At 35.9% G+C, this 27396-nt stretch overlaps 1 protein-coding gene across 5 annotated transcripts in view; it reads right to left on the bottom strand.

Moving 5' to 3' along the window:
• Positions 1 to 27396, bottom strand: part of JMJD1C (jumonji domain containing 1C) — a 316933-nt gene that overhangs the window by 63034 nt on the left and 226503 nt on the right. For 3 of the 5 annotated variants that reach the window (XM_070364920.1, XM_070364919.1, XM_070364918.1), the window contains exon 3: positions 21254 to 21367. Coding sequence is in view for 2 of the 5 variants with exons in the window: in XM_070364919.1 (XP_070221020.1) it covers positions 21254 to 21367 (114 nt within the window). In the remaining 3 variants the exon portion in view is untranslated. Of the gene's footprint in view, positions 1 to 21253; positions 21368 to 25175; positions 25758 to 27396 lie in introns of those variants that run through there. The other 2 variants (XM_070364921.1, XM_070364922.1) reach the window with 1 other exon arrangement.

Genomic DNA, 27396 nt, shown 5'->3' with positions numbered 1-27396 from the left:
AAAATTTCAGCTTTTCAATAATGCAATTATCATCATTATTGATTAACTGTTATGATATAGTCTAATTATTGACTGATATAAAGTATTGTTGCTTCTATACCAAACTGTCCTACAAAGACAAAATTTGAGTTGTAACTACAATTTCTTCTGTAACCTTTTGTGCTATCACGCTCCCAATCTACCATCATCATATTTTTTAAAACTTTGTTTTTGATATTTCATATGCTATGGTAGAGGAAATCAGATTAGATAATTTGTTGGAATTATGTTTGAAACACTAAGTGCTGGAGAGTGAGTAAAACATATTAGAAATACATTTCATTCAACAAGACTTCTGAATACCAAAGTTCTGCCCCTGTGAATCCTACAGCCTGTAGAATGATATTACAGCCTGGAGGAACAGAGACTAATAGACACACCACTGCAGAACAGATTAAACGGTTTTACATATAACACAGAGGTGAGACCAAGATGGTGGGGAAAGACAGTCCTGATACGTATATCAGGAAAGATACCCCAGAAAAGGAGGCATTTGAGTTGGAACTTGAGAAAAGCATGAATACCTAGATTCTTGAGTTGAAACTTCAAAAACATAATGGCACCTATCAGGATATGGTAGAGCAGAAAAGAAGGGCTCTTAGGACATGTGAAAGGCATGTGCAGACACAGACATAGATGCAACAGCATGGCCCATATGGAGAACTCAAAATACAATGAGATGGACTGAGTGCAGACAATGGAGTAAGCGAGCAGGAAGACTGAAGGACCCTATTTAGAGAGCTCCGTAACAGTCCAGCCAAATGAGGATGGATGCTTTACAACAGAGATGCGGAGGATGTTGTGGACAAATACAATGTTAAAGCAGAATCAGCAATTTTTGGAGCCAATAAGTAAGGGCAAGAGAGGAACCTAAAACATTCTCAGATGTTGATTTGACAAAATGGGGTAGATACTGTTACGCCTTTAGCCAGGATACAAAATTATTAGGAAAGACAAGGTTTGAGTGCTGAAACTTACCACTGTAGTAGGCAGCAGCAAATACAGGTTTCACCTTCTCAATGACATCTACTGTGACCACAACACGCTAGCCTGCCTCCCCCTTCCTCATTCTCAATAGCTCTTACTTTGCTTTACTTCTTTTATCGTGGCAATAATTAAACTATCACATTGTGAAGTGAAGTGAAGTTGCTAAGCCGTGTCCAACTTTTTGCAACCCCATGGACTGTAGCCTACCAGGCTCCTCCTTCCATGGGATTTTCCAGGCAATAATACAGGAGTGGGGTGCCATTTCCTTCTCCAGGGGATCTTCCCGACCCAGGGATCGAACCCGGGTCTCCTGCATTGTAGACAGATGCTTTACCATCACACTGTACTACTTACTTATTATTATTTTTATTTTCTACTGTGCCCTTTCTGGAATTTAAGCTCCAAAGGGACAGGAATTTATGTTTAAACAATGTTTAAAATTATGTTTAAACAACGCTGGACACTTAGAAGAAGCTAAAAAAATAAATGTTAAATGAATTACAGTACAGCAAGGAGGTCTGGACTAGAGGTACAGATTCAGAAGATAAGAGTTTTAAAACGATAGTGAAAGCAACTGGAAATATGACACTGCTTAGATTGAGTAGTGAAAGACGACACCAAAAAGCAAGACCGTGGAAAATGACCCTACATTAAAACTACAGAAATCTTTGAAGCAGTTAATAAAAGTATACACAAGACAGTGATTCACAGTGCTAAATGCAAAGGTCCAGTAGGAGGGGAATGAGGACTGAAATAATCTATTTTTTATAAAGAGATTATTAGTGATCTTAACAGTAACATTAGTTTTGTGGAAGTGGAACTAGAAGTCAGGCTGCAATAACTGGAGATGCTATTGGGAGGTTAGAAAATATAAAAAGATTTTAAGTCCAGCTATGTAGCTAAAGGAGTTAAGAATGGGTGTGATCAGAGAACCTTTATATTTTATATTAGGATGCAGATAACTGAATTTATTTATATGATGAGAAAAAAAAGAGGAATAGGTTTAAGATACGGTAAATGAACACAATGCGTATGTGAAGATGGATTTCAGAACACAAGGACAGGGGTATATGCCTTTTAAAACACAAGGCATAGAGAGGAAAAATTTCAAGACAATAATACACATGAAAAAGAAAATGAGTACATCCCTAGTGGGATATATCCTAAAGATAAAAAGAACGGCAACAAAACATTTAGACTGCTTTCAGTAATTATACTGTTGGTGGTAATGTCAGTGCTTGAGGGTGGTAAGCTGCACAATGTACAAGAAAGCAAGTGAATAAACATGTGACATTCTATCATTTCTAATGTTGGGAACTTGTAACTTTTTAGAATATGACTAATGTAAATAGTTAGAATTAATTACAGACACTTTTAAATTTATTTATGTATAGACACACATAAACATAAAGAGAAACATTTGGTGATGAATACTAATACATGGGATTATACACGAGGAACCGTAACACAAACAATACTGGCCATGAATTAGTAACTGTTACACCTGGAAGACAGGTATATGGGAATCCATCTTACTATTCTACTTCTGTGTTCTAAACCAAAATCCTCTCAAGGTTTCTACTCCAATTTTAATCAGAACAAAAAATAGTCTTTTTAAAAGCCCCCAAAAGCCCCACTTAAATCTACTTTTATTATCTTTCTTACTTCATCCTCTAGTAGTGGTGGTTTAGTCACTAAGTCGTGTCTGACTCTTGCAACCCGTGGACTATAGCCCCCCAGGCTCCTCTGTCCATGGGATTTTCCAGCCAAGAATACTGGAGTGGGTTGCCATTTCTTTCTCCAGAGGATCTTCTGGACCCAGGAACAGAACCCTGGTCTCCTGCATTGCAGGCAGATTCTTTACTGACTGAGCAAGAGGGAAGACCGCATTCTCTACTAACCTCTAGACAGTTGTTTCTTGATGTTCTTGGAATGCTTTCATTTTAGGGCCTTTCTATTTTTGCTGTTCCAGCTAATACTTCTTACCAGGTTTTATATTTCTCCATAGCATTTATGTTTTCTAATATACTCAAATAGTTACTTTGTTTGTTGTCTCTGCTGACTAAGTTAAGCTCCCTGAAGGAAGGGAATTTATTTTTAGTTTTTGTTCATGGCTATACCTTAGAAAAGAAAGTAGAAAATGAAGTTGCTCAGTTCTGTCCACAGAGAAGGCAATGGCACCCCATTCCAGTACGCTTGCCTGGAAAATCCCATGGACGGAGGAGCCTGGTGGGCTGCCATGTCGCACAGAGTCGGACACGACTGAAGTGACGTAGCAGTAGCAGCAGCAGCAGTTGTGTACGACTCTTTGCGGCCCCATGGACTGCAGCCCACTAGGCTCCTCCATCCATGAATTTTCCAGGCAAGAGTACTGGAGTGGGTTGCCATTGCCTTCTCTGGCTATACCTTAAGTACCTAGAAATGTGCCTACAACATAGCAGATGCCCCCAAAGTATTTGTAAACTTGAATTAGTCATGGAACAAAGGGACACATCTCTTGAGATAAGAGAAAACGAGGTAAGCAAAGGTACATAAATAGGTTTAAGGGCAGGAAGTTAAGGGGGTTCCTGCTTATAGCCTCAAATTCATCTGTGCTGCAGGAGCAAGGTCATCTACTAAGGGAAAAAGGAAGAAGCTGAATAGAGTAGTGACACCTTGGAATAACTGCTTTAGGAAACGAAGCTCAAAGGGGGCATAGAAAAGGCTGCCAAATGGCACCAGAAGCTCAGCTGAGACTGGAGACAACACAATGACACCAAAATACACTGGTATAATTTTCTCCTTCCATGGTAAACATTCAGGGGGAGGCTTTCAAGAAGAGATTTCTGCGTTGATATAAACGTATATACCTGCACTGTCCTTGTGGCTATCTGAACACTTGAAATGGGGCTAGCATGACTGAGGAAATGAGTATTAAATTTACTTTTGCTTGACATTTCCCTAGCAGTCCAGTGGTTAAGACTTCATGTTCCCAATGCAGGGGCCATGGGTGCGATCCCTGGTCAGGGAACTAAGAATCCACATGGAGCAGCCAATAGATAAATTAATTAAAATTAAAAAATAATAATAATAAATTTGCTTCATTTAAATTTAAATAGCCACACGTGACTAGTGGCTACCAATAATGGACAGGATATTTTCATTGGGATAAAAGTGGAGAAAATAAAAATACTACTCCAAAATAAGAAATTAAAAGGTAGATGTGACAGAAACACAAAGGCATTAGACAACTGAGGTGGTTAAGAATGACTGAAATAATATGTCACACGAGAGAGATTTTGGCTGGAAATAAAGAGAAAACTTAGAGAATGTAGGAAATTCACCAATTAGGCTGACCACTGCCAATTATGTGACCACTGGAAAGGTTGTTATGTGAATGACATCTATTTTGTGCTCAGGGTTTAAAAAATAATTACTTTGAACGGCTTCTTGAAGGTAAATGTTATGCATCATGAACCAAGATTTACCCAACCAGACCTATTTATTTTCTGAACTACCATATTTACTTTATCACAAAAATTTTTATAGGGTAAAAACTTTTTTCTTATACATATCTTACAGACAATAACAATACTATGATGAAACGGGTACTATAGAGCTAATTCTAAAGATGAAAAATGAAAGGCTGTTAAGTGGTTATACACTTTGCCTAAAATTTCAGACATTAAACAGCAGAGTTGGGATATGAGTCAAAAAGTTAGCCTTGTTCTACCACCACATTCTGATATTTTAACAGAAACTTTTGTTTCCATAGGAAGAGTCAAAATTCCCTAAAATTATAAACTTTATATATATGTACTTAGATGTGTTACTCAGTTCAGTTCAGTAGCCCTTTGCGACTCTTTGGGATCCCATGGACTGCAGCATGCCAAGCTTCCCTGTCCATCACCAACTCCCAGAGTTTAACCAAACTCATGTCCATTGAGTCAGTGATGCCGTCCAACCATCTCACCCTTGTTGTCCCCTTCTCCTCCTGCCCTCAATCTTTCCTAGCATCAGGGTCTTTTCCAATGAGTCAGTTCTTCACATCAGGTGGTCAAAGTATTGGAGCATCAGCTTCAGCATCAGTCCTTCCAATGAATATTCAGGACTGATTTCCTTTAGGATGGACTGGTTGGATCTTCTTGCAGTCCAAGAGACTGTCAAGAGTCTTCTCCAACACCACAGTCCAAAGCATCAATTCCTCGGCACTCAGCTTTCTTTATAGTCCAGCTCTCACATCCATACATGACCACTGGAAAAGCCATAGCCTTGACTAGACGGACCTTTGTTGGCAAAGTAACATGTCTGCTTTTTAATATGCTGTCTAGGTTGGTCATAGTTTTTCTTCCAGGAGTAAGTATCTTTTAATTTCATGGCTGCAGTCACCATCTGCAGTGATTTTGGAGCCCCCCCTCCCCCACCAAAAGTCAGCCACTGTTTCCACTGTTGCCCCATCTATTTTCCATGAAGTGATGGGACCAGATGCCATGATCTTACTTTTCTGAATGTTGAGCTTTAAGCCAACTTTTTCACTCTCCTCTTTCACTTTCATCAAGAGGCTCTTTAGTTCTTCTTTGCTTTCTGCCATAAGGGTGGTGTCATCTGCACATCTGAGGTTATTGATATTTCTCCCAGCAATCTTGATTCAAGCTTGTGCTTCATCCAGCCCAGCGTTTCTCATGATGTACTCTGCATATAAGTTAAATAAGCAGGGTGACAATATACAGCCTTGACGCACTCCTTTTCCTATTTGGAACCAGTCTGTTGTTCTATGCCCAGTTCTAACTGTTGCTTCTTCTTCTTTTTTTTTTTTAATTTTATTTTATTTAACTTTACAATATTGTATTGGTTTTGCCATATATCAAAATGAATCTGCCACAGGTATACATGTGTTCCCCATCCTGAACCCTCCTCCCTATTAACTATTGCTTCTTGACCTGCATACAGGTTTCTCAGGAGGGAGGTCAGGTGGTCTAGTATTCCCATCTCTTTAAGAATTTTTCCACAGTTTGTGATGATCCACACAATCAAAGGCTTTGGCGTAGTCAATAAAGCAGAAGTAGATGTTTTTCTGGAACTCTCTTGCTTTTTCCATGATCCAGTGGATGTTGGCAATTTGATCTCTGGTTCCTCTGGCTTTTCTAAATCCAGCTTGAACATCTGGAAGTTCACGGTTCACGTATTGTTGAAGCCTGGCTTGGAGAATTTTGAGCATTACTTTCCTAGCGTGTGAGATGAGTTCAATTGTGCTGTAGTTTGAGCATTCTTTGGCATTGCCTGTCTTTGGGATAGGAATGAAAACTGACCTTTTCCAGTCCTGTGGCCACTGCTGAGTTTTTCAAATGTGCTGGCATATTGAGTGCAGCACTTTCATAGCATCATCTTTCAGGGTTTGAAATAGCTCAACTGGAATTCCATCACCTCCACTAGCTTTGTTCGTAGTGATGCTTTCTAAGGCCCACTTGACTTCACATTCCAGGATGTCTGGCTCTAGGTGAGTGATCACACCATCGTGATTATCTGGGTCGTGAAGCTCTTTTTCGTACAGTTCTTCTGTGTATTCTTGCCACCTCTTCTTAATATCTTCTTCTTCTGTTAGGTCCATACCATTTCTGTCCTTAATTGAGCCCATCTTTGCGTGAAATGTTCCCTTGGTATCGCTAATGTTCTTGAAGTCATCTCTAGTCTCTTCCATTCTATTGTTTTCCTCTATTTCTTTGCACTGATCACTGAGGAAGGTTTTCTTATCTGTCCTTGGTATTCTTTGCAAATCTGCATTCAAATGGTTATATCTTTCCTTTTCTCCTTTGCTTTTTGTTTCTCTTCTTTTCACAGCTATTTGTATATATTACTGGATATATGTTTGTATGTATTACTAGATATATTATTAGATATCCTAAAATATAACCTTAATAAATTTTGCAATTTATTTTTTAAACTGTTATGTGCTGATTTTTACTCTTCTTTATACATATTTTCATTTGATTAACCTGTCAATTATCTTTGATTTTTAGTAATATTGGCACTAAATCAGCCACTCTTAAGTCCTTACAGAGTAGAGTCTGGAACAAAAGGCAGAGCTCCCAAGTTGTGTCATCATTCAAACTGAACTCATAAAAAATTTAAGTACAAATGTGTATTTTTATCTATCATGGAACAAGACAGAATGGAGAAGAGATACCTTGGACTGATCAAGACAAATAAAACCTAAGCAGTAGTTCAGCCTGCTCCTTACAGTGGTGGGAGGGACCATCATTAAGCACATACCACAGCCAGAGAGGAGCTTCACAGTCCTTTGCAATTTTAAAAACATGCCAGTCAGACGCTTCCAATTGATAAGTGTGCCTAACTGATCTGTATGTACTGTCATATGTAGATCATATAGATATATGACCTATATATCTGTATGATCTATATGTATCTAACTTGTAAGAAAATTTCTCAACAATGGGCTTTGCTAAGCATTGGAAGGAATTGTTATCATACGATGGAACTTAATTTCTTCAAAGTAAGAGTGAATGTGGGAGGAACAACATTAAGCCTCATCTTTCTGAATGTTTCAGGTATTGCATTCTGGAATGCCTGTAACATCCTAAGGGCCTTCAAGCTTGAAGATTCTACATGAGGAGGTCATATATATCCAGGCCTTACTCATACACAGAATTTTCTATTTCCAAAAATGTCTACCCTATACATGGTAGAGGGGAGAAGGGCTATAAACGGGAAACAATAACATGTCATTTCTATGTAAAGGTAAAGAACATATAGAGAAGCACTGGCTATATACATTAGTTTTTAAATGCCTTATTATTTTACATACCGACAAATTTGTGATATACAGGTATCCCCATTTAAGTACAAATGTGATGGAAAGATATTAACCATTTATAATTAATAACATTTATGAAATTATTAGGAGAGATCTAGAGATCTCAAGAGAATGTGTGAGTGATACAGGAATTTGGTCTGGCATGAGACTGAATTGTTATGGGATTATGAATATCCAGGGCAAAAATGGTACAGTAGTGAAACTCAAGAGAAGGCAAACATTGAGAAAGAAATGATACTTTCTCATTATTAGGGTGCTTAGAGAATATAGCAGGCCAATGTTTGCTAAGCATTTCTAAGTGCCTTGAAAAGATTACTTGGAAGGCCTCTACTTTTCTAGTTGTCTTAATTTACAGTCCAAGAGCTCTAAATAAAGTGGGAAAGGGCACTGGTAATACGTGGGGATAGTTTCTTTTCTATTAACATAATAACTAGAAAGAGGTGGTAAAGACATTTAACTGTTGAAAACCCAGGGATACCTACCATCCTAAAATTCACTATAAAACAAAGAGCCAAATATCAATAGTACCAGTGGCTGTTAATTATACATATCAACTTGGGTAGACTATGGTGCCCAGCTGTTTGGTCAAACACCAGTCTAGATGTTGCTATGAAGGTATTTTTCAATCAGAAGACTGAGTAAAGCAGACTAACCTCCATAATGTGGCAGGGGTTCTTTCTATTAGTTGAAGGCCTTAAGAATAAAGAATGAGGTCCTCCAAAGAGGAAAAAGCCTGTGCCTTCAGACTGCCTTTACAATCAGCATCAACTCCTGCTAGAATTTCCACTGTTGGCATGTCCTGTATATTTCAGAGTTCCCAGTCCCAACAAGAGGGTGAATCAATTTCCTTAAAACTTCTTCTACTCCTTTTCTCTCTACACACACTTGTATACACCCCCACACTCTATGGTGTTGTCTCCCTGGGGAATCCTAACGTACCCCTGTACAGTCAAAGCTATGGTTTTTCCAGTAGCCATGTATCGATGTGAGAGTTGGACCATAAGAAGGCTGAGCACCAAAGAATTGATGCTTCTCAACGTGGTGTTGGAGAAGACTCTTGAGAGTCACTGGATTACAAGGAGATCCAACCAGTCCATCCTAAAGGAAATCAGTCCTGAATATTCACTGGAAGGACTGATGCTGAAGCTATAATACCTTGGCCACCTGATGCAAAGAGCTGACTCACTGGAAAAGACCCTGATGCTGGGAAAGATTGAGGGCAGGAAGAGAAGGTGGCGCCAGATGATGAGATGGCTGATAGTATCATCGACTCAGTGGACGTGAGTTTGAGCAAACTCTGGGAGACAGTGAAGGAAAGGAAAGCCTGGCATGCTGCAGTCCATGGGGTTCCAATGAGTCGGACATGATTTTGTGACTGAACAACAATAACAACAACTATGAAATACTATTAACTTTCCTTATCTCTTTCCCATCTTCTAAACCCTTGCTTTCTGAGAAAAAGTAAAACCAAAAAAAGAGAAACAGGCAAATAACTGATATTACTACATCAGGTGATTCTATAGTACAGAACACTATAAACATACCTCTACTTTAGAACTTATAGCTGCTGCTGCTGCTGCGTCGCTTCAGTCGTGTTCGACTCTGTGCGACCCCATAGACAGCAGCCCACCAGGCTCCCCCGTCCCTGGGATTCTCCAGGCAAGAACACTGGAGTGGGTTGCCATTTCCTTCTCCAATGCATGAAAGTGAAAAGTGAAAGTGAAGTCGCTCAGTCATGTCCGACTCTTAGCGACCCCATGGACTGTAGCCCACCAGGCTCCTCCATCCATGGGATTCTCCAGGCAAGAGTACTGGAGTGGGGTGCCATTGCCTTCTCCGAGAACTTATAGCACATTTCTGTAATTATATTTAACTCTCTCCTCCTGGCCTGAAAGAGAACCAAGTATTTTATCTGTCTTTAAATCTCAGTAGCTAGCAAAGAAACTGGCACAAAGCAATAAATGAATGACTGATTGTTACAATTCAACAATCACTGGATCTTTTCCCCTTGCATCTTAAAAACATAGCTTATCTAAAAGGCATGTCTATGCCTAATAATTTAATGACAGGAATCATACCCCTAATACTGACAGATGCTTCAGAAAATGTCAATAGTTACAACACAAAACAGTATACTTTAAAATAATTTATCTTTAGGGTTAACAATCATTTGGCCAAATTATGCAGTTGTAGAAAAGTAGGGGAAAAAAAAGATTATCTCAAGTAATCAATACAGACATATATAACAAAGCAATAGAATAGAGCTCAGAAATAAATTTTAGAATAAATGGTCAACAGATTTCCAGTAAGGGTGACAAGACTATTCAGTGGGAACAGGACAAAGGAGCCTTGGAAATTTGGATATCCACAAGAACTAAACTGGATTTTTCCCTTATACTATCTAAAAATTTATTTTAAAATGAATCAATGACATATATAAGAGCTAAAACTACAAAACTCTTAAAGGCCATTTTTCATGATGTTGGCGTTGGTAACAATTTCTCAAATACGATACTGAAAGCACAGGCAATGAATAGGTATTATCTATTTATTTATTTATTTGAATAGCTATTATTTAGAAAACGAAAAATAACAAGTGTTCTCACAGAGAAATTGGATCCCTGTTGGTGAGAATGTAAAATAGTGCAGAGCCTATGGAAAACTTTTGAACTGTGGTGTTGGAGAAGAGTCCTGCGAGTCCCTTGGATGGCAAGGAGATCCAACCAGTCCATCCTAAAGGAGATCAGTCTTGGGTGTTTACTGGAAGGGCTGATGTTGAAGTTGAAACTCCAATACTTTGGCCACCTGATGCGAAAAGCTGACTCATTTGAAAAGACCCTGATGCTGAGAAAGATTGAAGGCGGGAGGAGAAGGGGATGATAGAGGATGAGATGGTTGGATGGCATCACTGACTCAATGAATATGAGTCTGGGTAAACTCCGGGAGTTGGTGATGGACAGGGAGTTTGGGCGTGCTGCTGTCCATGGGGTCACAAAGAGTCGGACACGACTGAGCGACTGAACTGAACTGAACTGTGGAAAACAGTTTGTTTCTCAAAAAAGTAAAACATAAACTTTCATATGCTCTAGCAATCCCATTCTTAGGAATATACCCACAAGAAGTGAAAGGTGGAACTCAAATATTTGTACACCAATGTTCACAGCAGCATTATTCGTAATAGTAAAAAGGTAGAAACAACCCAAAAGTCCATCAACATACGAATGGATAGCCAAAATGTGGTAAATACATACTATGGAATATTATTCATCTATGAAAAGCAATGAAATGCTGACACATGATACACAGGTGAATTCTGAAGACATTACATTAAGTGAAATAAGCCAGTCACAAAAGGACAAACTGTATGAATACACTTATATGAGATATCTAGAAGAGGCAAAATAATAATAATAATAACATTGACCCAAAAAAGAGAACCAAGAGGTAACCAAGGGCTGGGAAGAGCAAGCTACTTGGAAATAGGGAGTTATTGTTTAATGAATGAAGAGTTTCTATTTGGGATGTTGATAAAGTTCAGAATGCGCATAGTGGTGATGGTTGCATAATACTGTGAATATATTCGATTCCACTGAATTGCACACTTAAATGTTTAAAATGCTAAGTTTTACTGTTACCTTTTTTAAAACAAATGCCTGTTATCCCTCTGCTCCAAAAGGGCAATGAGGTTGCAGCCAATCAGGTGGCTGACCCAACTAAAAAATGGTTAAAAAATTTCTGACTAGTCAACCATTCCACCTTCATGGGAAACGTATGATTAGAGTTAATACAAGTGGACCATCCAACACACATTATGCTTATTCACTATATTTCAAGCATTTAATCAGACCTGCTGTCTTAGTGGCTTAGCTAATTTAAATTCATCCTGAGACAATTTAGGGGGTCACCTAATCTAAGAATAGCAGTATCCTCTCTTTTTTTCCTCCCACAACCAGGGTAGATTCCTTATACCTCTCTGGTGTCTGCTACTTTTTCTGTATTTTGTCTATATTTACATTTGTATTTTTCTATGCACTTCCCCCATTAGATTGTAAGATGCATGAAGGCAGCGTATTTGTATTCTTGAATACAACACAGAAGGTCCTCAAACATATGAATAAAAAGCCTCGAATCATTATTTATTGACTAAGGGCTAGTATCGTTTTTGCCTTGAGTCTGAAGCCTAGAAAGACTTGGATTTTTAGAGATAATCCTTTTAACAAGAGGCTAAAAGGGCTTTGTTTTAAAGTATTGTTTTTAATTTTAACTCTGAACAAATCTCTGAGCCAAACAGAAAACTAGGCAGCTAAAAAAACTGGGTGAGGGCAAAACATTGAATCTGTTTGGATTCTAGCCTGGGGAACAAGGGAATCTGAAAACGATGCACAGATTTGTGGTATAGCTTGATGCCAGTATTTCCAAAGTCTAAGGAGATTGTGCAGGTAATACAATTAAGGACAACTTTAATCTTATATATAGGAAAGACGGCAATCCTAAGAAAAACAGCAAAGTGCCAAACAAAAGAATGATGTGCAGATAAGAGATGTTTCCCATGTGACGGCTCACAAAGGCAGGGTGGCACAACAGAAATAATGTCTTGGATCTAAAGTTTTTGGTTCAAGTTCTGTTTAGGCTACCACTAGCTATGGGAACCTAGATGCCAAATCACAACTTCCCTAAACCTCAGTTTCTTCGCCTATAAAAACTGCTATCCTAGATTCTCTCCCTTCCTCATCTTTCTTCCTTTTTCTCTCTTCAGCTGTTTATTCTCCTACAGCCCTACCCTCAATTTTACCAAGAAACACAAATATTAGATTTAAAAAGTCCTGCAAAGGAGGGGGTGTGGGAGAATCGACACTAACACACAAAAGTCACGTGGAAACTAGTATTATGAGAAGCAAAACCTACGATTAAGCAGAAGAAACCTGTCTGCAGAAAGAAGACTGAGGCATGGGGGAAGAAGGAATATGTGACTTGAGTTTCTGACCTTCTAGTTCCTAATTCCATTCCAAATAAGGTTCAGCTGTACTTTTCTGCAATGGATATTCAAGATATTTCCTGTCGTATCTTTTTAATAGCCCCATCCCTTCAAAAATAAAACTAGTTTATATGGTTTTCCATTTCTGCTGCCTATTCACTGTAAGTTAATAGGTACTTCTCAAAGAGTTATGTGGATTAAATTAATATATGTACCCTGAAAGCATTATATATAATAAAATAATACAATCTGTACTCCTCATAAGGTGAATGTAAGAATGAATAAAACAGTGCACATGTAAATATTTTGGAAAATGTTGAACCTTATAAATATATTAACAGCACACTGAGAAATTAAATTTTAATTGATATTTTAAATAAATAAAGTGGCTGTGCTTTACTAAGAATCTGGGGTTGGGCAAAAGGAATAAACAAACAGTATCTACCTATTTTGACTGGCAAAAATTCTTCTCAATGATAACTAACTGATTGATGGCTTAGAAGCTTTGGAATCTGATGTCTACAAGCATAATTTCACATACTTTAAATTCATAACAGCAGTCACAAAAAATTAAAAAGAGACTGGCAGATTTTTCAGCATATGATCATAGCAGATTTGGGACCAGGAGAGAACTTTTGCAGACCGTGACTTATAAATGTTTTTAATCTGAATATTGCAGAACAGCTCATATGCGGGCCAAATTTCAGTCAAAATAACATGTTCCTGAACTTCATGAATACATTTTCAACACACCAAGTTTTGCAACTAATTTTTAAAAATGAAGAACTCTCTTTTAATAGCAGCAGACAATACATATTGGCATACCTGATTCATGGGACCTAATGTTTCACAATTATGGCAATATACAATCAGGCAAGTGGGAGATAAAAGCAGCACTTACACAGAATGAAGAGCAAAATTACTGAATATTAAAACATGATGTACCAATTTAAAATTTTTAAAAAGCTTGCTTAAAAAGGAAGTACAATGATTCTGTTTTAGCTTCTGGTTCCGCTTTTCTTATTGTCCATTCTACTTTCTAGGCTTCAGCTTGGCTCTGCTATTGCAAGCTGTCACTTTTGACTAGAAATGGAATAAAGCCAAGTACTACACAATAGCAGCTTCCTGCTCTGGCCTCATCTCCTAGACCACCCCCAGGCCAACGCCTGCCCACAGATGCTGATTCTACCAAGCCATTATTACACCCGCAATCAGTCCACAGTTATGGCTATGACCCTGTATGTTTTATAGTCTCGGCACACTGTATATCCTACAATCTCACAGTTCTCATTTTACTGACATTATGGCAACAATGTCAGGCACCTCTAAATTTCAACCAAATGATAATATGAAGGCAAAGTGAAATGGAAAAGGGAAATGCATACACAAACTTATGGCCTAATGGAGAACATGCTCAATTCTGTCAAAATATAATTCAGAAACTGATATAGAAAAATAAAGAATAGAAAGCGCTCAGAATAACTGAAACTAATCCAAACAGTCCTGTTATTCCCATTTTGTATAATTTTGATTTGCATCTGGTATTGCCTGGTTTACTAGTTTTCTCTCTTTTGAGATAAACCTAGATTTAGGTTGAATGCTTCTTATCCCTGAGACTAAAATCCATTAGCCAGAGATTAGTTTGATTAGGTCAATGTTGGTCACAAATGTTTGTTCACAGTCAAGCAAAGAAAAAGAACTCTTTAACTTTCTGAATATCACTTCGTATTTTTTGAAATTAAAAGTATCTATCAGCAGCCAGTAGAGCTTACGATCTTCCCTAGGGAAAAAATATAAGGATGTGTTTGTTGTGGAGAGTAATACCACAATTTCTGCATCTTTTCTAATATCATTTTCTTAAAATAGGAGTTTAATAGGAATTCCCCAGTAAAATTCACTGGGGAATCTTACCTAAATGCACTTTTAAAATAGAGGGAAAAAGAAACACTACTACAAAGACATGTTCTGTTATGCAGTGACCATGGCTTGTACCAACACCAAAAGAGTTTATCTAACACCAGCTGCAGAAAGAATGGTTGAGAGTTCCAGAGAAGACAAAGAAAACAGACTGTTACAAGAAAGAGGCGCAGATGGTGGCAGAGAAATGTCCAATGGTTGCATATGGTAAGAAGAGAAAGGAGTTTCAAATATCTACCACAAAGGTTTAAGACACCATCTACAGAAAGGGAAATTTAGGGCATATCTAAATAGCAGCGACCTTCTATTGAATGGTTTCTATATAGTAATAAGCTCTTAACTGTGTCATTCATTTAATCTGAGGTAGACAGTATATTATAGATGAGGAAACCAAGTATATAGCATGCTTTAGGCTTTTCCAATGTCACATGCTAGCAAATGGCAAAGCCAGGATTTGACACAATATCTGTATGAATTGACTTCAAAATTCATAGCTAGGCTGAGTCTCTAAAACAAAAGATCCAATCAGTTAGCTCCTTCTGATATAGTACAATAACCAGATGTCGTTGTTAATACTTAATTCGACAAAATATAACATTTGGCTGTAGAAAATTTTGGTTTTGTTATTCTCTTGCTTCAAAGCTTCCAATGATTCATAGGGCCTACAAGATAAAAGTCACTTAGGAACTGTACTTAGCAGTCCTTTTCCTCTTTTATCTGACCCCACAATACTTATTTCTCTGGTATGATGTCTATATTTAAAACCAAACTCTCTTCTCTAGCTAGACTGATATTCTGCTGCTACTGCTGCTGCTAAGTCGCTTCAGTCGTGTCCGACTCTGTGCAACCCCATAGACGGCAGCCCAACAGGCTCCCCGATCCCTGGGATTCTCCAGGCCAGAACACTGGAGTGGGTTGCCATTTCCTTCTCCAATGCATGAAAGTGAAAAGTCAAAGTGAAGGCACTCAGTTGTGTCCGACCCTCAGCGACCCCATGACTGCAGCCTTCCAGGCTCCTCTGTCCATGGGATTTGCCAAGAGTACTGGAGTGGGGTGCCATTGCCTTCTTCGACTGATATTCTACTGACCCCTAAACCTAACTCATCATTCATCATGCAATTCTTTCCACCAAATGTCTGCCTCACTCTCCTGAGTTTTCACTTCCCTCTCCATTCAAATGAATCCTCAAGTTTCACCCTCTTCACGAGATGTCTTTGTACCATTTCAGTTTCCGCTGACTTCTCCTTTCTTCTGTATTCCTGAAGTCTTCACTATGTATTTTTTTGGTTCCTTTGATTTGAATAAATCAAATCTATTTCAAGGAAATTTTTTAAAAATCTAAGTTCTCATCATGACTTATAAAGGTCTTAATAAGGACTATAACACTTACATCAACCTTTTTTTTTTTTTTTTGGCTACACTGTGTGGCATGCGGCATCTTAGTTCCCTATCAGGGACTGAACCTGTGCCTCCTGCAGTGGAAGCAATAAAAGCTTTAATCACTGGATTGCCAAAGAAGTCCCTTCAGCAACTTCTAAAAACCATCAAGCACCAAAGCAGGATGCTGTGAATACGGAAACCACATAATTTAAATAACTACTGAATGAATGAAGTCAGTTGGGATATTTCTAAAGCTAGACATTAAAATTTTTTAAGGGTAAGTCAAAGGGAAATAGAGTCTGAGCATAAAACTGCCATTTAAAGACTCCTTTCTGGGAAAAACAACACAAAAACACATCAGGTGAGCTAACAGTTAAGTAGGACACAAAGAACTCCAGGCCCTCTCTCCTGCTCTGGGCCTGTTTCTGCCCATCTCAACTCAAGGGCAGAGGCTCATTCTTGAAGGCGGGGATGTGAGTGCACGCCACTCCCTTATCCTAATAGCTGTTTCTTAAGAATATCTATTTCTCAATAAAAAGTTCAGTTATCACTATAAAAACAATAACAAAACTCCCACTATTTTCTATCATAAAAATAAAACAATAGTTTGCTAGGCAGTTTCTGAAAGTCTGTTTTTTTTTTTTTTTTCTTTTAGTAAAATTATGAGGGAGCAGTAATTTGACACCAGAAAGAATAAATCTGAGAGGAATTCTGGGACTAGGAATAAAGCGTGTACTAGGTCAAATTCTCATTTCCTCTACAGGAATGTTAGTTTAAAAATGCTCTGAAGTAATATATTTATACAACAAATTGAAATGAGAGTAAAGAAAAGTGTGAAAAGTTAAGACTTTTCTCCACCCACCAAAGCAATATTAACAATAAAGTTCTGTTTACTTCCTTCTCTAAACTATTAGCAATATCATCATAGTACCCTGGGAAATAAATCTGCATATAAGTCAAATTAGCACCACCAAGATTTTCAAACTTGTCAGTGGCTCACTTATGTCAAATACTTAACAAAATATAACATTTGGTTGGTGACAACCAAAGAACTAGCTTACTGTTCCCCTAGGCTGTCTGGAGGCTAAATTTCATTTCCCTCAAATTCATCTCAATTCCAAATAACAAAAATATTAAGAAGGAAAAATACATGTGTCTGGTACACTCCACTCTTTAAACTACTGGTAACTTGTCCTGGGCAATCATTCAAGCTATTTTTAGTAAACCAGATGTGTTGAGCAACAACTAACTTAGGGACATTCTGAAACTGTGGACAATGAATTTATATATCAATAACGGAAAAATTGTGGTTCAAAACAGACTGTGACGAAAAACAACTTTCTCACTGAAGGACTACAGTAATGATAAACAGAGCTGACACAGTTCAGACACTTTCATTAACAGAATATTTTAAAACTTTGCTCAAGTCTTTAATCAATCTTTAGTCTAAGAATGAAGAAAATACTTAGGTTTGCTCCACGCATTCCCTTCAACCAGCAATTCACAGCCCAATAGTACCATATCAAATACTTAATAAAGTGTTCAATGCCTGTGTTTTGTGATAATAGAAAATAAAGTATTAGGAGTCTTATCTCTGAACTTTTAGCAGATTAGAATGACCAAGTACTTCAAATAGGATTATTCCTTCAGGTCTAGGATGATTCTACTTTATTCTAGGGAAAATACCTCATTACTACAATGAATTTTAATATATAAAGATAGACGTAGGGGTTAATTAAAAGCAAGCACATTCTGCTTCAAATCTTGAATGCCCTTTGTATTATTATTCCTTTATTGCAGGTGTGTGCATGGCCAGAAGCTAAAATCCAGGACAAGATGATTTCAAAATCATGCTAAAAGTTCAATGTTCATATTTCATTATCAAACTGTTTTTTACATTTGTTTGATCAAAACTTCAATTTTTAGTGGAAAGTTTTAAAAACTTCTCTACTCATCCTCCAAAGGCAATCATACATAGAAATCATAGTAATTAAAAAAAAAAACAAACCAAAACTATAGAAAGTATCTTTAAAAACAAATAATTTTTCCCTCCTCTTTCCCAGCCAGCTGAAAGACATAGTAGAATCTCAAGAGTTTCCTCCTACTTCCTCTCTTTTTCCCTCCCCCCTTTACTTCAAAGAAAGTTAACTGCAGCAAGCCTGATCAGGAAGTCTGAAAGGAGGAAGCAGAAACTCATTTCTATGCAAAAGGAAGGAAAAAACAAAATTAACAATACCATAGTACACTGCTTCAACGACGTATTAACATGCCTTCATTATACTGTATGTAAGATGTTGATTTCTCTCCTCATTCAGTATTCTTTCCAAAATATTGAAAACTATGATCAATGATGGTTGCACCCTGATTAACCAACCACAAGTCACTTTAAAAAATGACACAATCAACTAATACATGTCATCTGATACTCAATACACTGAAATAATTCAGAGAGATAAATGTAGGATTCAAACCAATAACCTAAAAGTGAGTCAACTGAAAAAATCTGTATTAATTTTGAGTCATCAGTTTTCTAATCATTATCTTACAATATATATTATTGTGATATATTAAATAGGGCTGTACAACTAAAAGTTAACTTACGGGAGCATTCTACCACAGAATAAAATGCTGAGATGAGAAGTCAAGGAAAAAGATGGTGAATAGGAATTCCCACTATAAAACTATTTAAATAGATTCACAGTGAAGCATCATTTGGAATTTTTCATACAGAACTTAAGCATACTCATCACCTAATACAGAAAAGCCATTTCCAAAGACTTTTTAACCCGCCCTATTTAAGAACTCTACAATGGATAATTAATACCCGGATTCAGAAGAAACTGACTCTTGAAATTTAAATAAGTGAGAAAAAACAGGGAGACCATTTTAAAAACTTAATTTCCCCCTAACTCCCTTTGACTTACATAAGGTTACTCTAAGGTTAAGATATGTCAAGGCACTATTTACAAAATCTATGCCAGGAACAGCTGCCATGTTTAACATGCCAAGGAATTTAATGTACTGTTTGGACAACTGGTTAGAGAAGAGCATTCTGGGATAAAGCCACTCTAATTATATGAACTCTAAAAGTCTTTCCTTATGTGGACTATATCTATATTTTATAAATTCATTTAAATAAATAACTTTGAAAACCTAGACTGAGACTTCTTCAGTCTCTGGAGTAAATTTTCATTCAAAATATTACAGTAGGTGACTATAATTTACATACTGGAGTATGTATTTTTAATTTTAAACCTGTTTTAAAAACATGAAATACAGAAATTAAAATGCTACAATAAGCCTTATTGTGTATCATTTATTCCTTCAAAAACACTTAAGAAACACTAAAATTAAGATATGCTGGATCCTAAATCAAGTGCTCTTAGTGTAATTTCTTAAAATTAAAATTCACATTATTTATGAAACACAAACGGTTAAAATGTCAAGTGAATAATAGCACCTTAGGAAGATATTATATCCTTCTAGGCCAGACAGCAACTTACCTATACTAGCAAGGGGAATATATATAGTTAACAAAGATAATCATACAAATCACCAAATCAAGTAAGACTTTAGCTCTTATGCTTTTATTTCTAATAAAAATAATAAAATTGTCAGAATCTAAAACAGTTTTAAATGTGTACGAAAACCCCTGTGTAATATGTTAGTACATTCTTTTAATCATTACAATTTTAATAAACATGTTGTAGAGTTTTAGGCCACCTGGCAAGAGTTTATTTTTAAAAGTAATTTCTACATAATGATTTCAGTTCTCTAAATCAAACCCAAGCTGTAACTTCTATAGTGCTAATCAGAAACCACAGAATTAAAATGCTAAGTTGGAAGGTTCCTTTGATTTCACCTAGTGTAATTCCCACTAAAAGACTGTTAGAAATGAGACAAATTACAGTAAGGCTATAAGCAAGCAAAATGGCAATCACAACTAAAACCAAAACAAAATAAAACCCGAGGGAAAAGCTCTAACACCTCTAATATTAAACTATAACTTGTTATAAATTTTTAGCTGAAAATACCATAATCAAATAACAGTACAAAAATGAGGCCATTTAATGAACTATGAAAAATAATGTGTAAAGACAAAAGCATATCCATGCAGACTTCAAAGAAAAAAATAACATTTAACTAAGGGAATTATCATCTACTTTTGGTAGATCTAATAAAAGAAGAACCTAACTACTAATTCCCTAAGCATTATAACCTCACATATAACAAACCACTGCTCATTAACTCAAGCTCTTGTTCTTTCCATGGAAACAATGCCTCTATACTTTACTTTTGAAATCAGTAACTATTCTGAAATGAAACAGGAATATGGACTTTCAGCTTCATTTTAAAAAACAAGTCAAACTAGTCCAGTTATACTTTCTTTCAATGTATGTACTATGTTATCTTAAACATTTAAGGAAAAGAAACCTATAAAATACTGATATAATTCAATCTAAAATTCAAATATACAAAGAAAACAAACTGCTGTGCATTTTAACCTTTACCTTTAAAAAATTAACTGATAAAACATAACTAGATTTTAAAAACATTTAGCTTACTACTTTTGATGAGTTTCTTTACATGATTTAAATCTAAAAACCAGCTAGAAAATGTTTTTCCAATTAAGTTTTGTATTTAAATTGCAACAACTGGGAATTAAAATCTAGAAACTGAACAATTCGACTTATGACAATCTAAAAGGAAAATTACCACTTAAAAAGAAAATGAACTACTATTATGCTAAACTGATATGCCTGTATATAGTAAATACTAATCTCATTTAATTACATGAATTGACCCAAATCTTAACCTTTAGAGCTGGAGACAAAGATAATTTATACTAATATCTACCCAGTTATTATCTAACAATGAACACCATTTGAATGGCAGGGACTTTTATTTTGCTCACTTGTGCAAGCACAGCCACAAGATGCTGCCTGGCTCACAGTAAGTTCTCTGTGTATACTGATTGGATAAATCAATCATTTACCCTATAATCAAACTTTATCAAATGCATTAAGTTTCTTATATACCTTGATGTTAGCTAGAAAGCTAGACTTAAATATTCAAAAGAATATCTGAATATCAACGAAGCTTAATGAATAGGTAATTTTTTAAAGCGACTTGAAATTTCTTACCTGGTAGGGCTGAAAGGCACTATCTTCAGTTAAAAAATCCAGTTGTTTATCTACAAGGAATTCTACTGCAGTGATTGAACTGGGTACACTTTTTTCAACCAGGGGTTTGAAAGTCTGGTAAGAGGGGGAAAAAAAAAATTCTAATGGTTATTTTCTGGGTTTTATCCTCAAAATGTGAACAGGTATATATAAACACAATGTATTAAAGTCATTATTATAATGATTTTAGGCTACCAATTAATACCAGTTTTCATAATCTAAAGTGATGCTTTTATCTGGAGTATTTTCTATTATTAAAAAGAAATTAAGTAGATTTTAATCAATAATTTGAAAAAAATCCCAGTCTATTAATAACTCCCAGTTGTTTAAAAGGATATAATCAAATATACATATGTATAAAAATTCCTAACATAAAGAAAGAGAAATTGTTTCCAAAAAAGCAAACTGGGTAGGAGAGGTTATTATCCCAACTCTTTTAAAATATTCTTAAGTATTATTCTTTATAAAACAGAGTAGTTATGATTTACATGTGTAGTTTATTTCCTAGCTCATTCACATCAAGGATTTTAAATGATCAGGATGCATCTGGTCTTTTAACTCCACCCCATGTACTACTTACCCCCGCCCCTGCCCCAAGCACAAATAAAAATCCAGCTGCTTCAGTAACAGCAGCACTGGGGGAAGGGCGCAGAAAAAGAAGAGGGAGGTAAAAAGTATTACACAAAGCTCACAATCACCTTCCAGTAAACTCTCTCCAGATTTCCACTATTAGAAAACTAAACAAAACAAGGGGGCACGCGGTGGTGGTGGTAGAGGGGTGAACTGAGCAAATCCATAGTCATTTGAAGACAACTTTTACATAAATGAATTTACTCGTATTTTGGGTAGGAGATGGGAGTGAGGGAGGCAAGAGAGGAAGAGGAAGGAAGGAAATAAAGGTATAGGTATGCACTTTTTATGACTATCCTAATTATTTTCAAAGTAGAAGCATTGTGAATAAAAGCCAAGGATATTATATTCATGATAGTGTTTTAAAACTTACAAATGAAAACAATATTCTACTGTTTTAAAAACATAGTGACTTTACTATTAAAGAATCTAAGTTTGGAAAATGAAATAAAAAAGCAACTCAGTTCCTAAAGTTCTTGTATCACCAAGGGAAATCTTTCTTGCTACAAGCAACTTGTGCGACCATTTGGATGTAAACCAAAGATTTCTGCAGACAGTAGAAATCTCCAGGAGATACGAAGCCGTTGTAATTCCCTCTTCTCTTATTTATATCTTCAAAAAATTTAACATCTTGCTAATCACAACTAAACACTCTGCTGAAAAACCTTTCAAGATTTTTAATTCAGAATGGCTCTTAAACAGTTAACTTGTCTATTTATCTTTAAAGTTTTCATCAGGAGCCTATGTTTTGAAAAAGCTGAAAACACAAGAGAATAAATAAGCATTTTAAAAATGCCTTATTCCTATACTATTCACTTCATGAACTAATAAATATTTGTTCATAAATGAACATAAAAAAATTATCTTACATTTCCAATTTATTTTCAGTATTTATGATTAGAGAACCTAATCACAGTAATATCCTCCTTCCCATGTTCTAGGGCTAACCTTTTATGTATCAAAAGTATTTTTTTGTGTGAGAAGTTACATTTTCAAAACAGGTATTTCCCTATTATTTAGCTATCTCCTGCTTCTGTGGCCATCTGACACTTTCCATTTACCATAACTAAATTCTTTACGTGAAATATGTAACATTCTCAAATTAAATGTGTTTAATTTTTAGCAAAAAAAATTAGAAAACACTGGCAGCTTCTCAAGAGAACTTTAAATCCCTGAACTTTATATCGAAGCTCTTATTTCTTTCTAAACAGTACCAAATCAGGTCAACTTGGGAAGGTTAAAAAAAGGCTCACAAAAGGTACTACCTAAAAGCCTAAAGATATTGTACCGATTCAATTAAGGAGGACTGGAAAAAAAAGTAAACTTCTCCACTCCGAATGCCTCTTTCTTACGCAAATAATACAGGTGGTTTGCATTTCCTATGAGACCTAGTCATTTTATAATATGAAAAACATTCCTGTGAAGAGAACCTTTCAGAACTCTGCTTTTTAAGGTAAGTCAGAGATCTAAGGGTAAATTTCAATAGGCCAATTTATCATAATTTAAATTACTGAGAAAAAAAATTTAGTTTCCAGGCCAAAATAAATTCTCATTTTAGGGTATCTAACCGAAAGCCACTGGTAGAATCTAGCTATCAGAAATGTTAAAAGACTGGTTTATAATGGTCTGTTTCTGATACATGAGTATTTATAATAACCATGTTCAAATGTAAGTCAAAAGTACACCATGCTTCTTAAATAGCAAACAGGACAAAGACTTGCAAATTTTAAAACGTGCAATTAATCTTAAACTACAAATATGTTCCCAAGTGCCGATAAATACTTTTATAGTACTTGTTAAAGAAATGTTTCAATATGTATTAAACAAGCAACCCTAAAAATGTGCGACTGTTCCTACTTCACTGAAAAATTAAAGACAAACAACATATAAAACTAAGAGTTAAAATACATCCTAATTCCCTAAAGTGGCAAATCAACGATGTAACCATTAGTAATTTTTGTATGCAAGTCAAAAACATCCACTTTAAAGACATTAGCTTAAAAATAAAAACAAATATTTAAATAAAAGTGAGTGAATCCTACAGATTTTGGACGAATCTGTAGTGAGTATTTCATGGGTCTAGGTGCACTGGAATGCAAAGAAACTAGAACTCATGCATAGCTAAGTAATTCAAGACTCTAAAGATACACCATTCTATGAGGAACTTCCACAGCCTAAGGGGAAGCTACAAGCTACCATCAGATGAAAGTCACAGTAGAATGTGACCCTAATCACAAAATGACTTCATTCTAACGCTGAAAAAAGTCTTTGAAAATCCAAATTAAAATTGCCAACTAAACAAAACACCTTTTCAATTTCATTAATGGACTGAGAGATCGTTTAAGGTCTTTCGTCTTTGTTAACTGCACTTTAAAAATAGTATAAAGTCAAATAAATACTTAGTAGAGAGCCTGCATTTCTACTAGGGCCTACCACGCTATAGGAAGAATGCTTAGAACAACTGTATCCTGTTTGGGGCTCCATGCTGCACCACATTCCATTCACATGAGGAAGAGGCGAACAGATGAGCCCTCCTCGAAAAACATTTTTAAAATAAATCAGCTACAGTTCTCAAACATAACTCAGCTGCTCAAACAAACCATGTTAAAGCTCACCATTTAACATTTGACTGGAAATTCACAAGGTTTATGTCTACAGTCCAAGTTTCTAACAATCTCCAGTTAACATTTAACAATTTCTTTTCCAAGTGAAAAAAATTAGGCTCATAAACTACAAAAATCTGATATAAATCTCGAAATACTAAAGCAGAAAACAATCTAAGATACATTTTAGAAGTCAAGGTTTAGTCTTAAAAAAAAAAAAAAAAAAAAAGATCGGAGTGACTCGAAAGAACAAAGTCCAAATTCCCACCCAAGCAGGTCTATTGAAAAACACGATACTGTTAGAAAACAAGTTGGGGGTGGGGACAAGCACACACCAGACAGAAAAAACCCTCACAAAACAAACACCCCTACTTCCCTTAAGACATTATATTCTAAACCCTAATCCAAAACATTTCTGCTATAATACTTTAAACAACTGAGCTTGTTTTTTTTATCGTACCGTGTTATGAAATTACTACCGACACAATAAATCTCTCTCTAAACAAATGAAATCATTAAAAATTCTAAAAAACTAAGACCACGAAAGCTGGATCTGAAAAAGACAGTGACCTTAATTCCTAAAATCGAGAAGCAAAACCAAATGTAAATTAAGACAAAAGAAAAAGGAAGCAGAAAAATACAAACCGTACTTTGTTCTTGAGAATTTTAAAGTATCTTTAAATCTCCGATATCAGCGACAAGGCTTTAAAGGTCAAGAAGTATAGCTGACATTTCCATTTTGTTCTTGAGCAGTATTTTTTTTTAAATCTAGCCTCAATAATTCTTAAGTCTTCAAAAATCACAGGCAAATGGCTCTCAAACCAAGCATTTCTGAGCTCACTTGCAGCGTCGTCATTGTATAGTAAGAAAAGCCAAGACCACAGAACGAAGCAGAGGCTGTAACCTAACAAGTCTCCGACGAGCAAATGACGATTTTCTGTCTGCTCTGGCTCAGTCCTGGCAGTGATGAGGATTACAACTTGCTCTTTGTCATCAGCACTGTGGTGTTAACGACCAAGAAATCCTGCAGCTGAAGCACTACTGCATCCTCCGATCTGGGTCAGGATAATTTCTCCCGAGGTCGCTTACATAACCAGTAAGATACTCCAAATAGAGAGAACAGCCATCCATCAGCTAGAGAAAGCCTTTTCCCACTGTACTCTGTCTGTGTGGAAACACTGCAGTAGCTTCCAACAGCGCAGACACCCAAATGAGAACGACTACTTGGCTTAGGGCACACTGAGAGAAGGGAAGAGGCGGTGCTCTGTAAACTGTAACTAATCCTCCGTCACAGGTGCTGATGGAGTCACTTCCAGCACGAGTCACATTACTGGTGATTACTCATTTGGCTGCGCCATAGAGACTGGCTCATAATTTTAACAACAGACAAAGACAGACTAGTGGCGAGACTGAGAGCTCAAGTTTACTGTCTCCTTCACAAGGCAAATGCAAATACAAAGTTTTTGCCTTACAGACTTACCAAGGTGAGAAAGTGCAAAAAACAAGTCATATGTAAATATCTCTCAACTGGGCAAAAATAAAATGTAACTTTAAAGCTATTAAGAATACTTTCTAGTGTGTTTTCAAGTAAAGAATTTACTTTTACTCATTTTTCATTGGAAATAACACTGATATTTATAAAAACACAGGGAGCAAAAACAGTTTAAAACATTTCTGGGGTAATAATCTAAGTGAAATCAAATGACATAACCAACAACCACACCAACAACCACACACTTTACTCAAAAGAACAACTAACTGGTAATATTTATTTTGGCAGATTAAAAAATATTCCTGAAACATTTTTTATTATTTTTAAGAACAATTTAAATCGTTCATAGTTATAAAAACCTTTAATAGCTACAGATGGCTATTCAGCACCTGACGTGATTAGTCTGAACTGAGATCTGTGCTGTATGTATAATAAACACACTGAATATGAAGAAAGAATATGAAGAAAGAATGTCAGATATCTCCAAGTACAAGAAAACATTCACCTATTTTTAATGATGTGTGTGAATGGCCTTTTATTTTAAATTTGTCCCAATGTTAGGTATTGCAATTTCAATAAATCTAAAAATTTACACTGATTTTAATACCACACAACCAATTTATCAAATCGTGTTAAGAGAAAAACTTCCAATTCCCAGCCAATGCCCTGTCCCTTTAAATCTATTCCAGATGTATCAGCTTCATTTCATTAAAAAACATTGTTAACTACTAGAAAAAAAGATATTTTAAATTTAGTCTATTATGCATTGTACTAATGAAAATCTCAATCCTTTTTTGTTTTAAAGATGAAAGAGAGCAATAGTGATTATTCTAAAAATATTAGTAAAATTCAGTTTTAGAACAGTGATAGAAATGAAATGTAACTTTAGAACAAAGTACTTTTTAATAATGAGTCAAGTGAATCACATATAGCATACCAGTATTTCATTTCATAATTACTTAAGATGTGATCATAAAACATGCATGGAATTAAAAGAATTCAGTGTAATATAAGTTACCAAAAAAAAACAACTGGAGTAATATGCCAGGCTTATTCTGAGCCCAAAACAAACAGCAACTATTTGATTCAGGTTATTACATTATATTATAAACTATCAAATTTTAAAACATGTCATACTACTTTTCTACAGTTTACTGTATTAGAGAATGAGTTAAATATTTCACAAGATGCATTTTACAATCTCATATAAATTCAGATTTGACTATGTTGTTATTAACTTAAAAACATGTTTGTTCCTCAAGTACTACGTCCCCTACAAAATCAAGTAGCCTTAATAACTATACTTAACAACTGCCACAGTATTTATATATTGCTAGTGATACACAATTTAATAATTTTATAAAATTAAAATAATTAAC

The sequence above is a fragment of the Bos mutus genome, chromosome 28, assembly GCF_027580195.1.
Source record: "Bos mutus isolate GX-2022 chromosome 28, NWIPB_WYAK_1.1, whole genome shotgun sequence".
Taxonomy (NCBI): domain Eukaryota; kingdom Metazoa; phylum Chordata; class Mammalia; order Artiodactyla; family Bovidae; genus Bos; species Bos mutus.
Note: the sequence above shows the minus strand (reverse complement) of the source record. Positions and strands in the feature narration are given on the sequence as shown.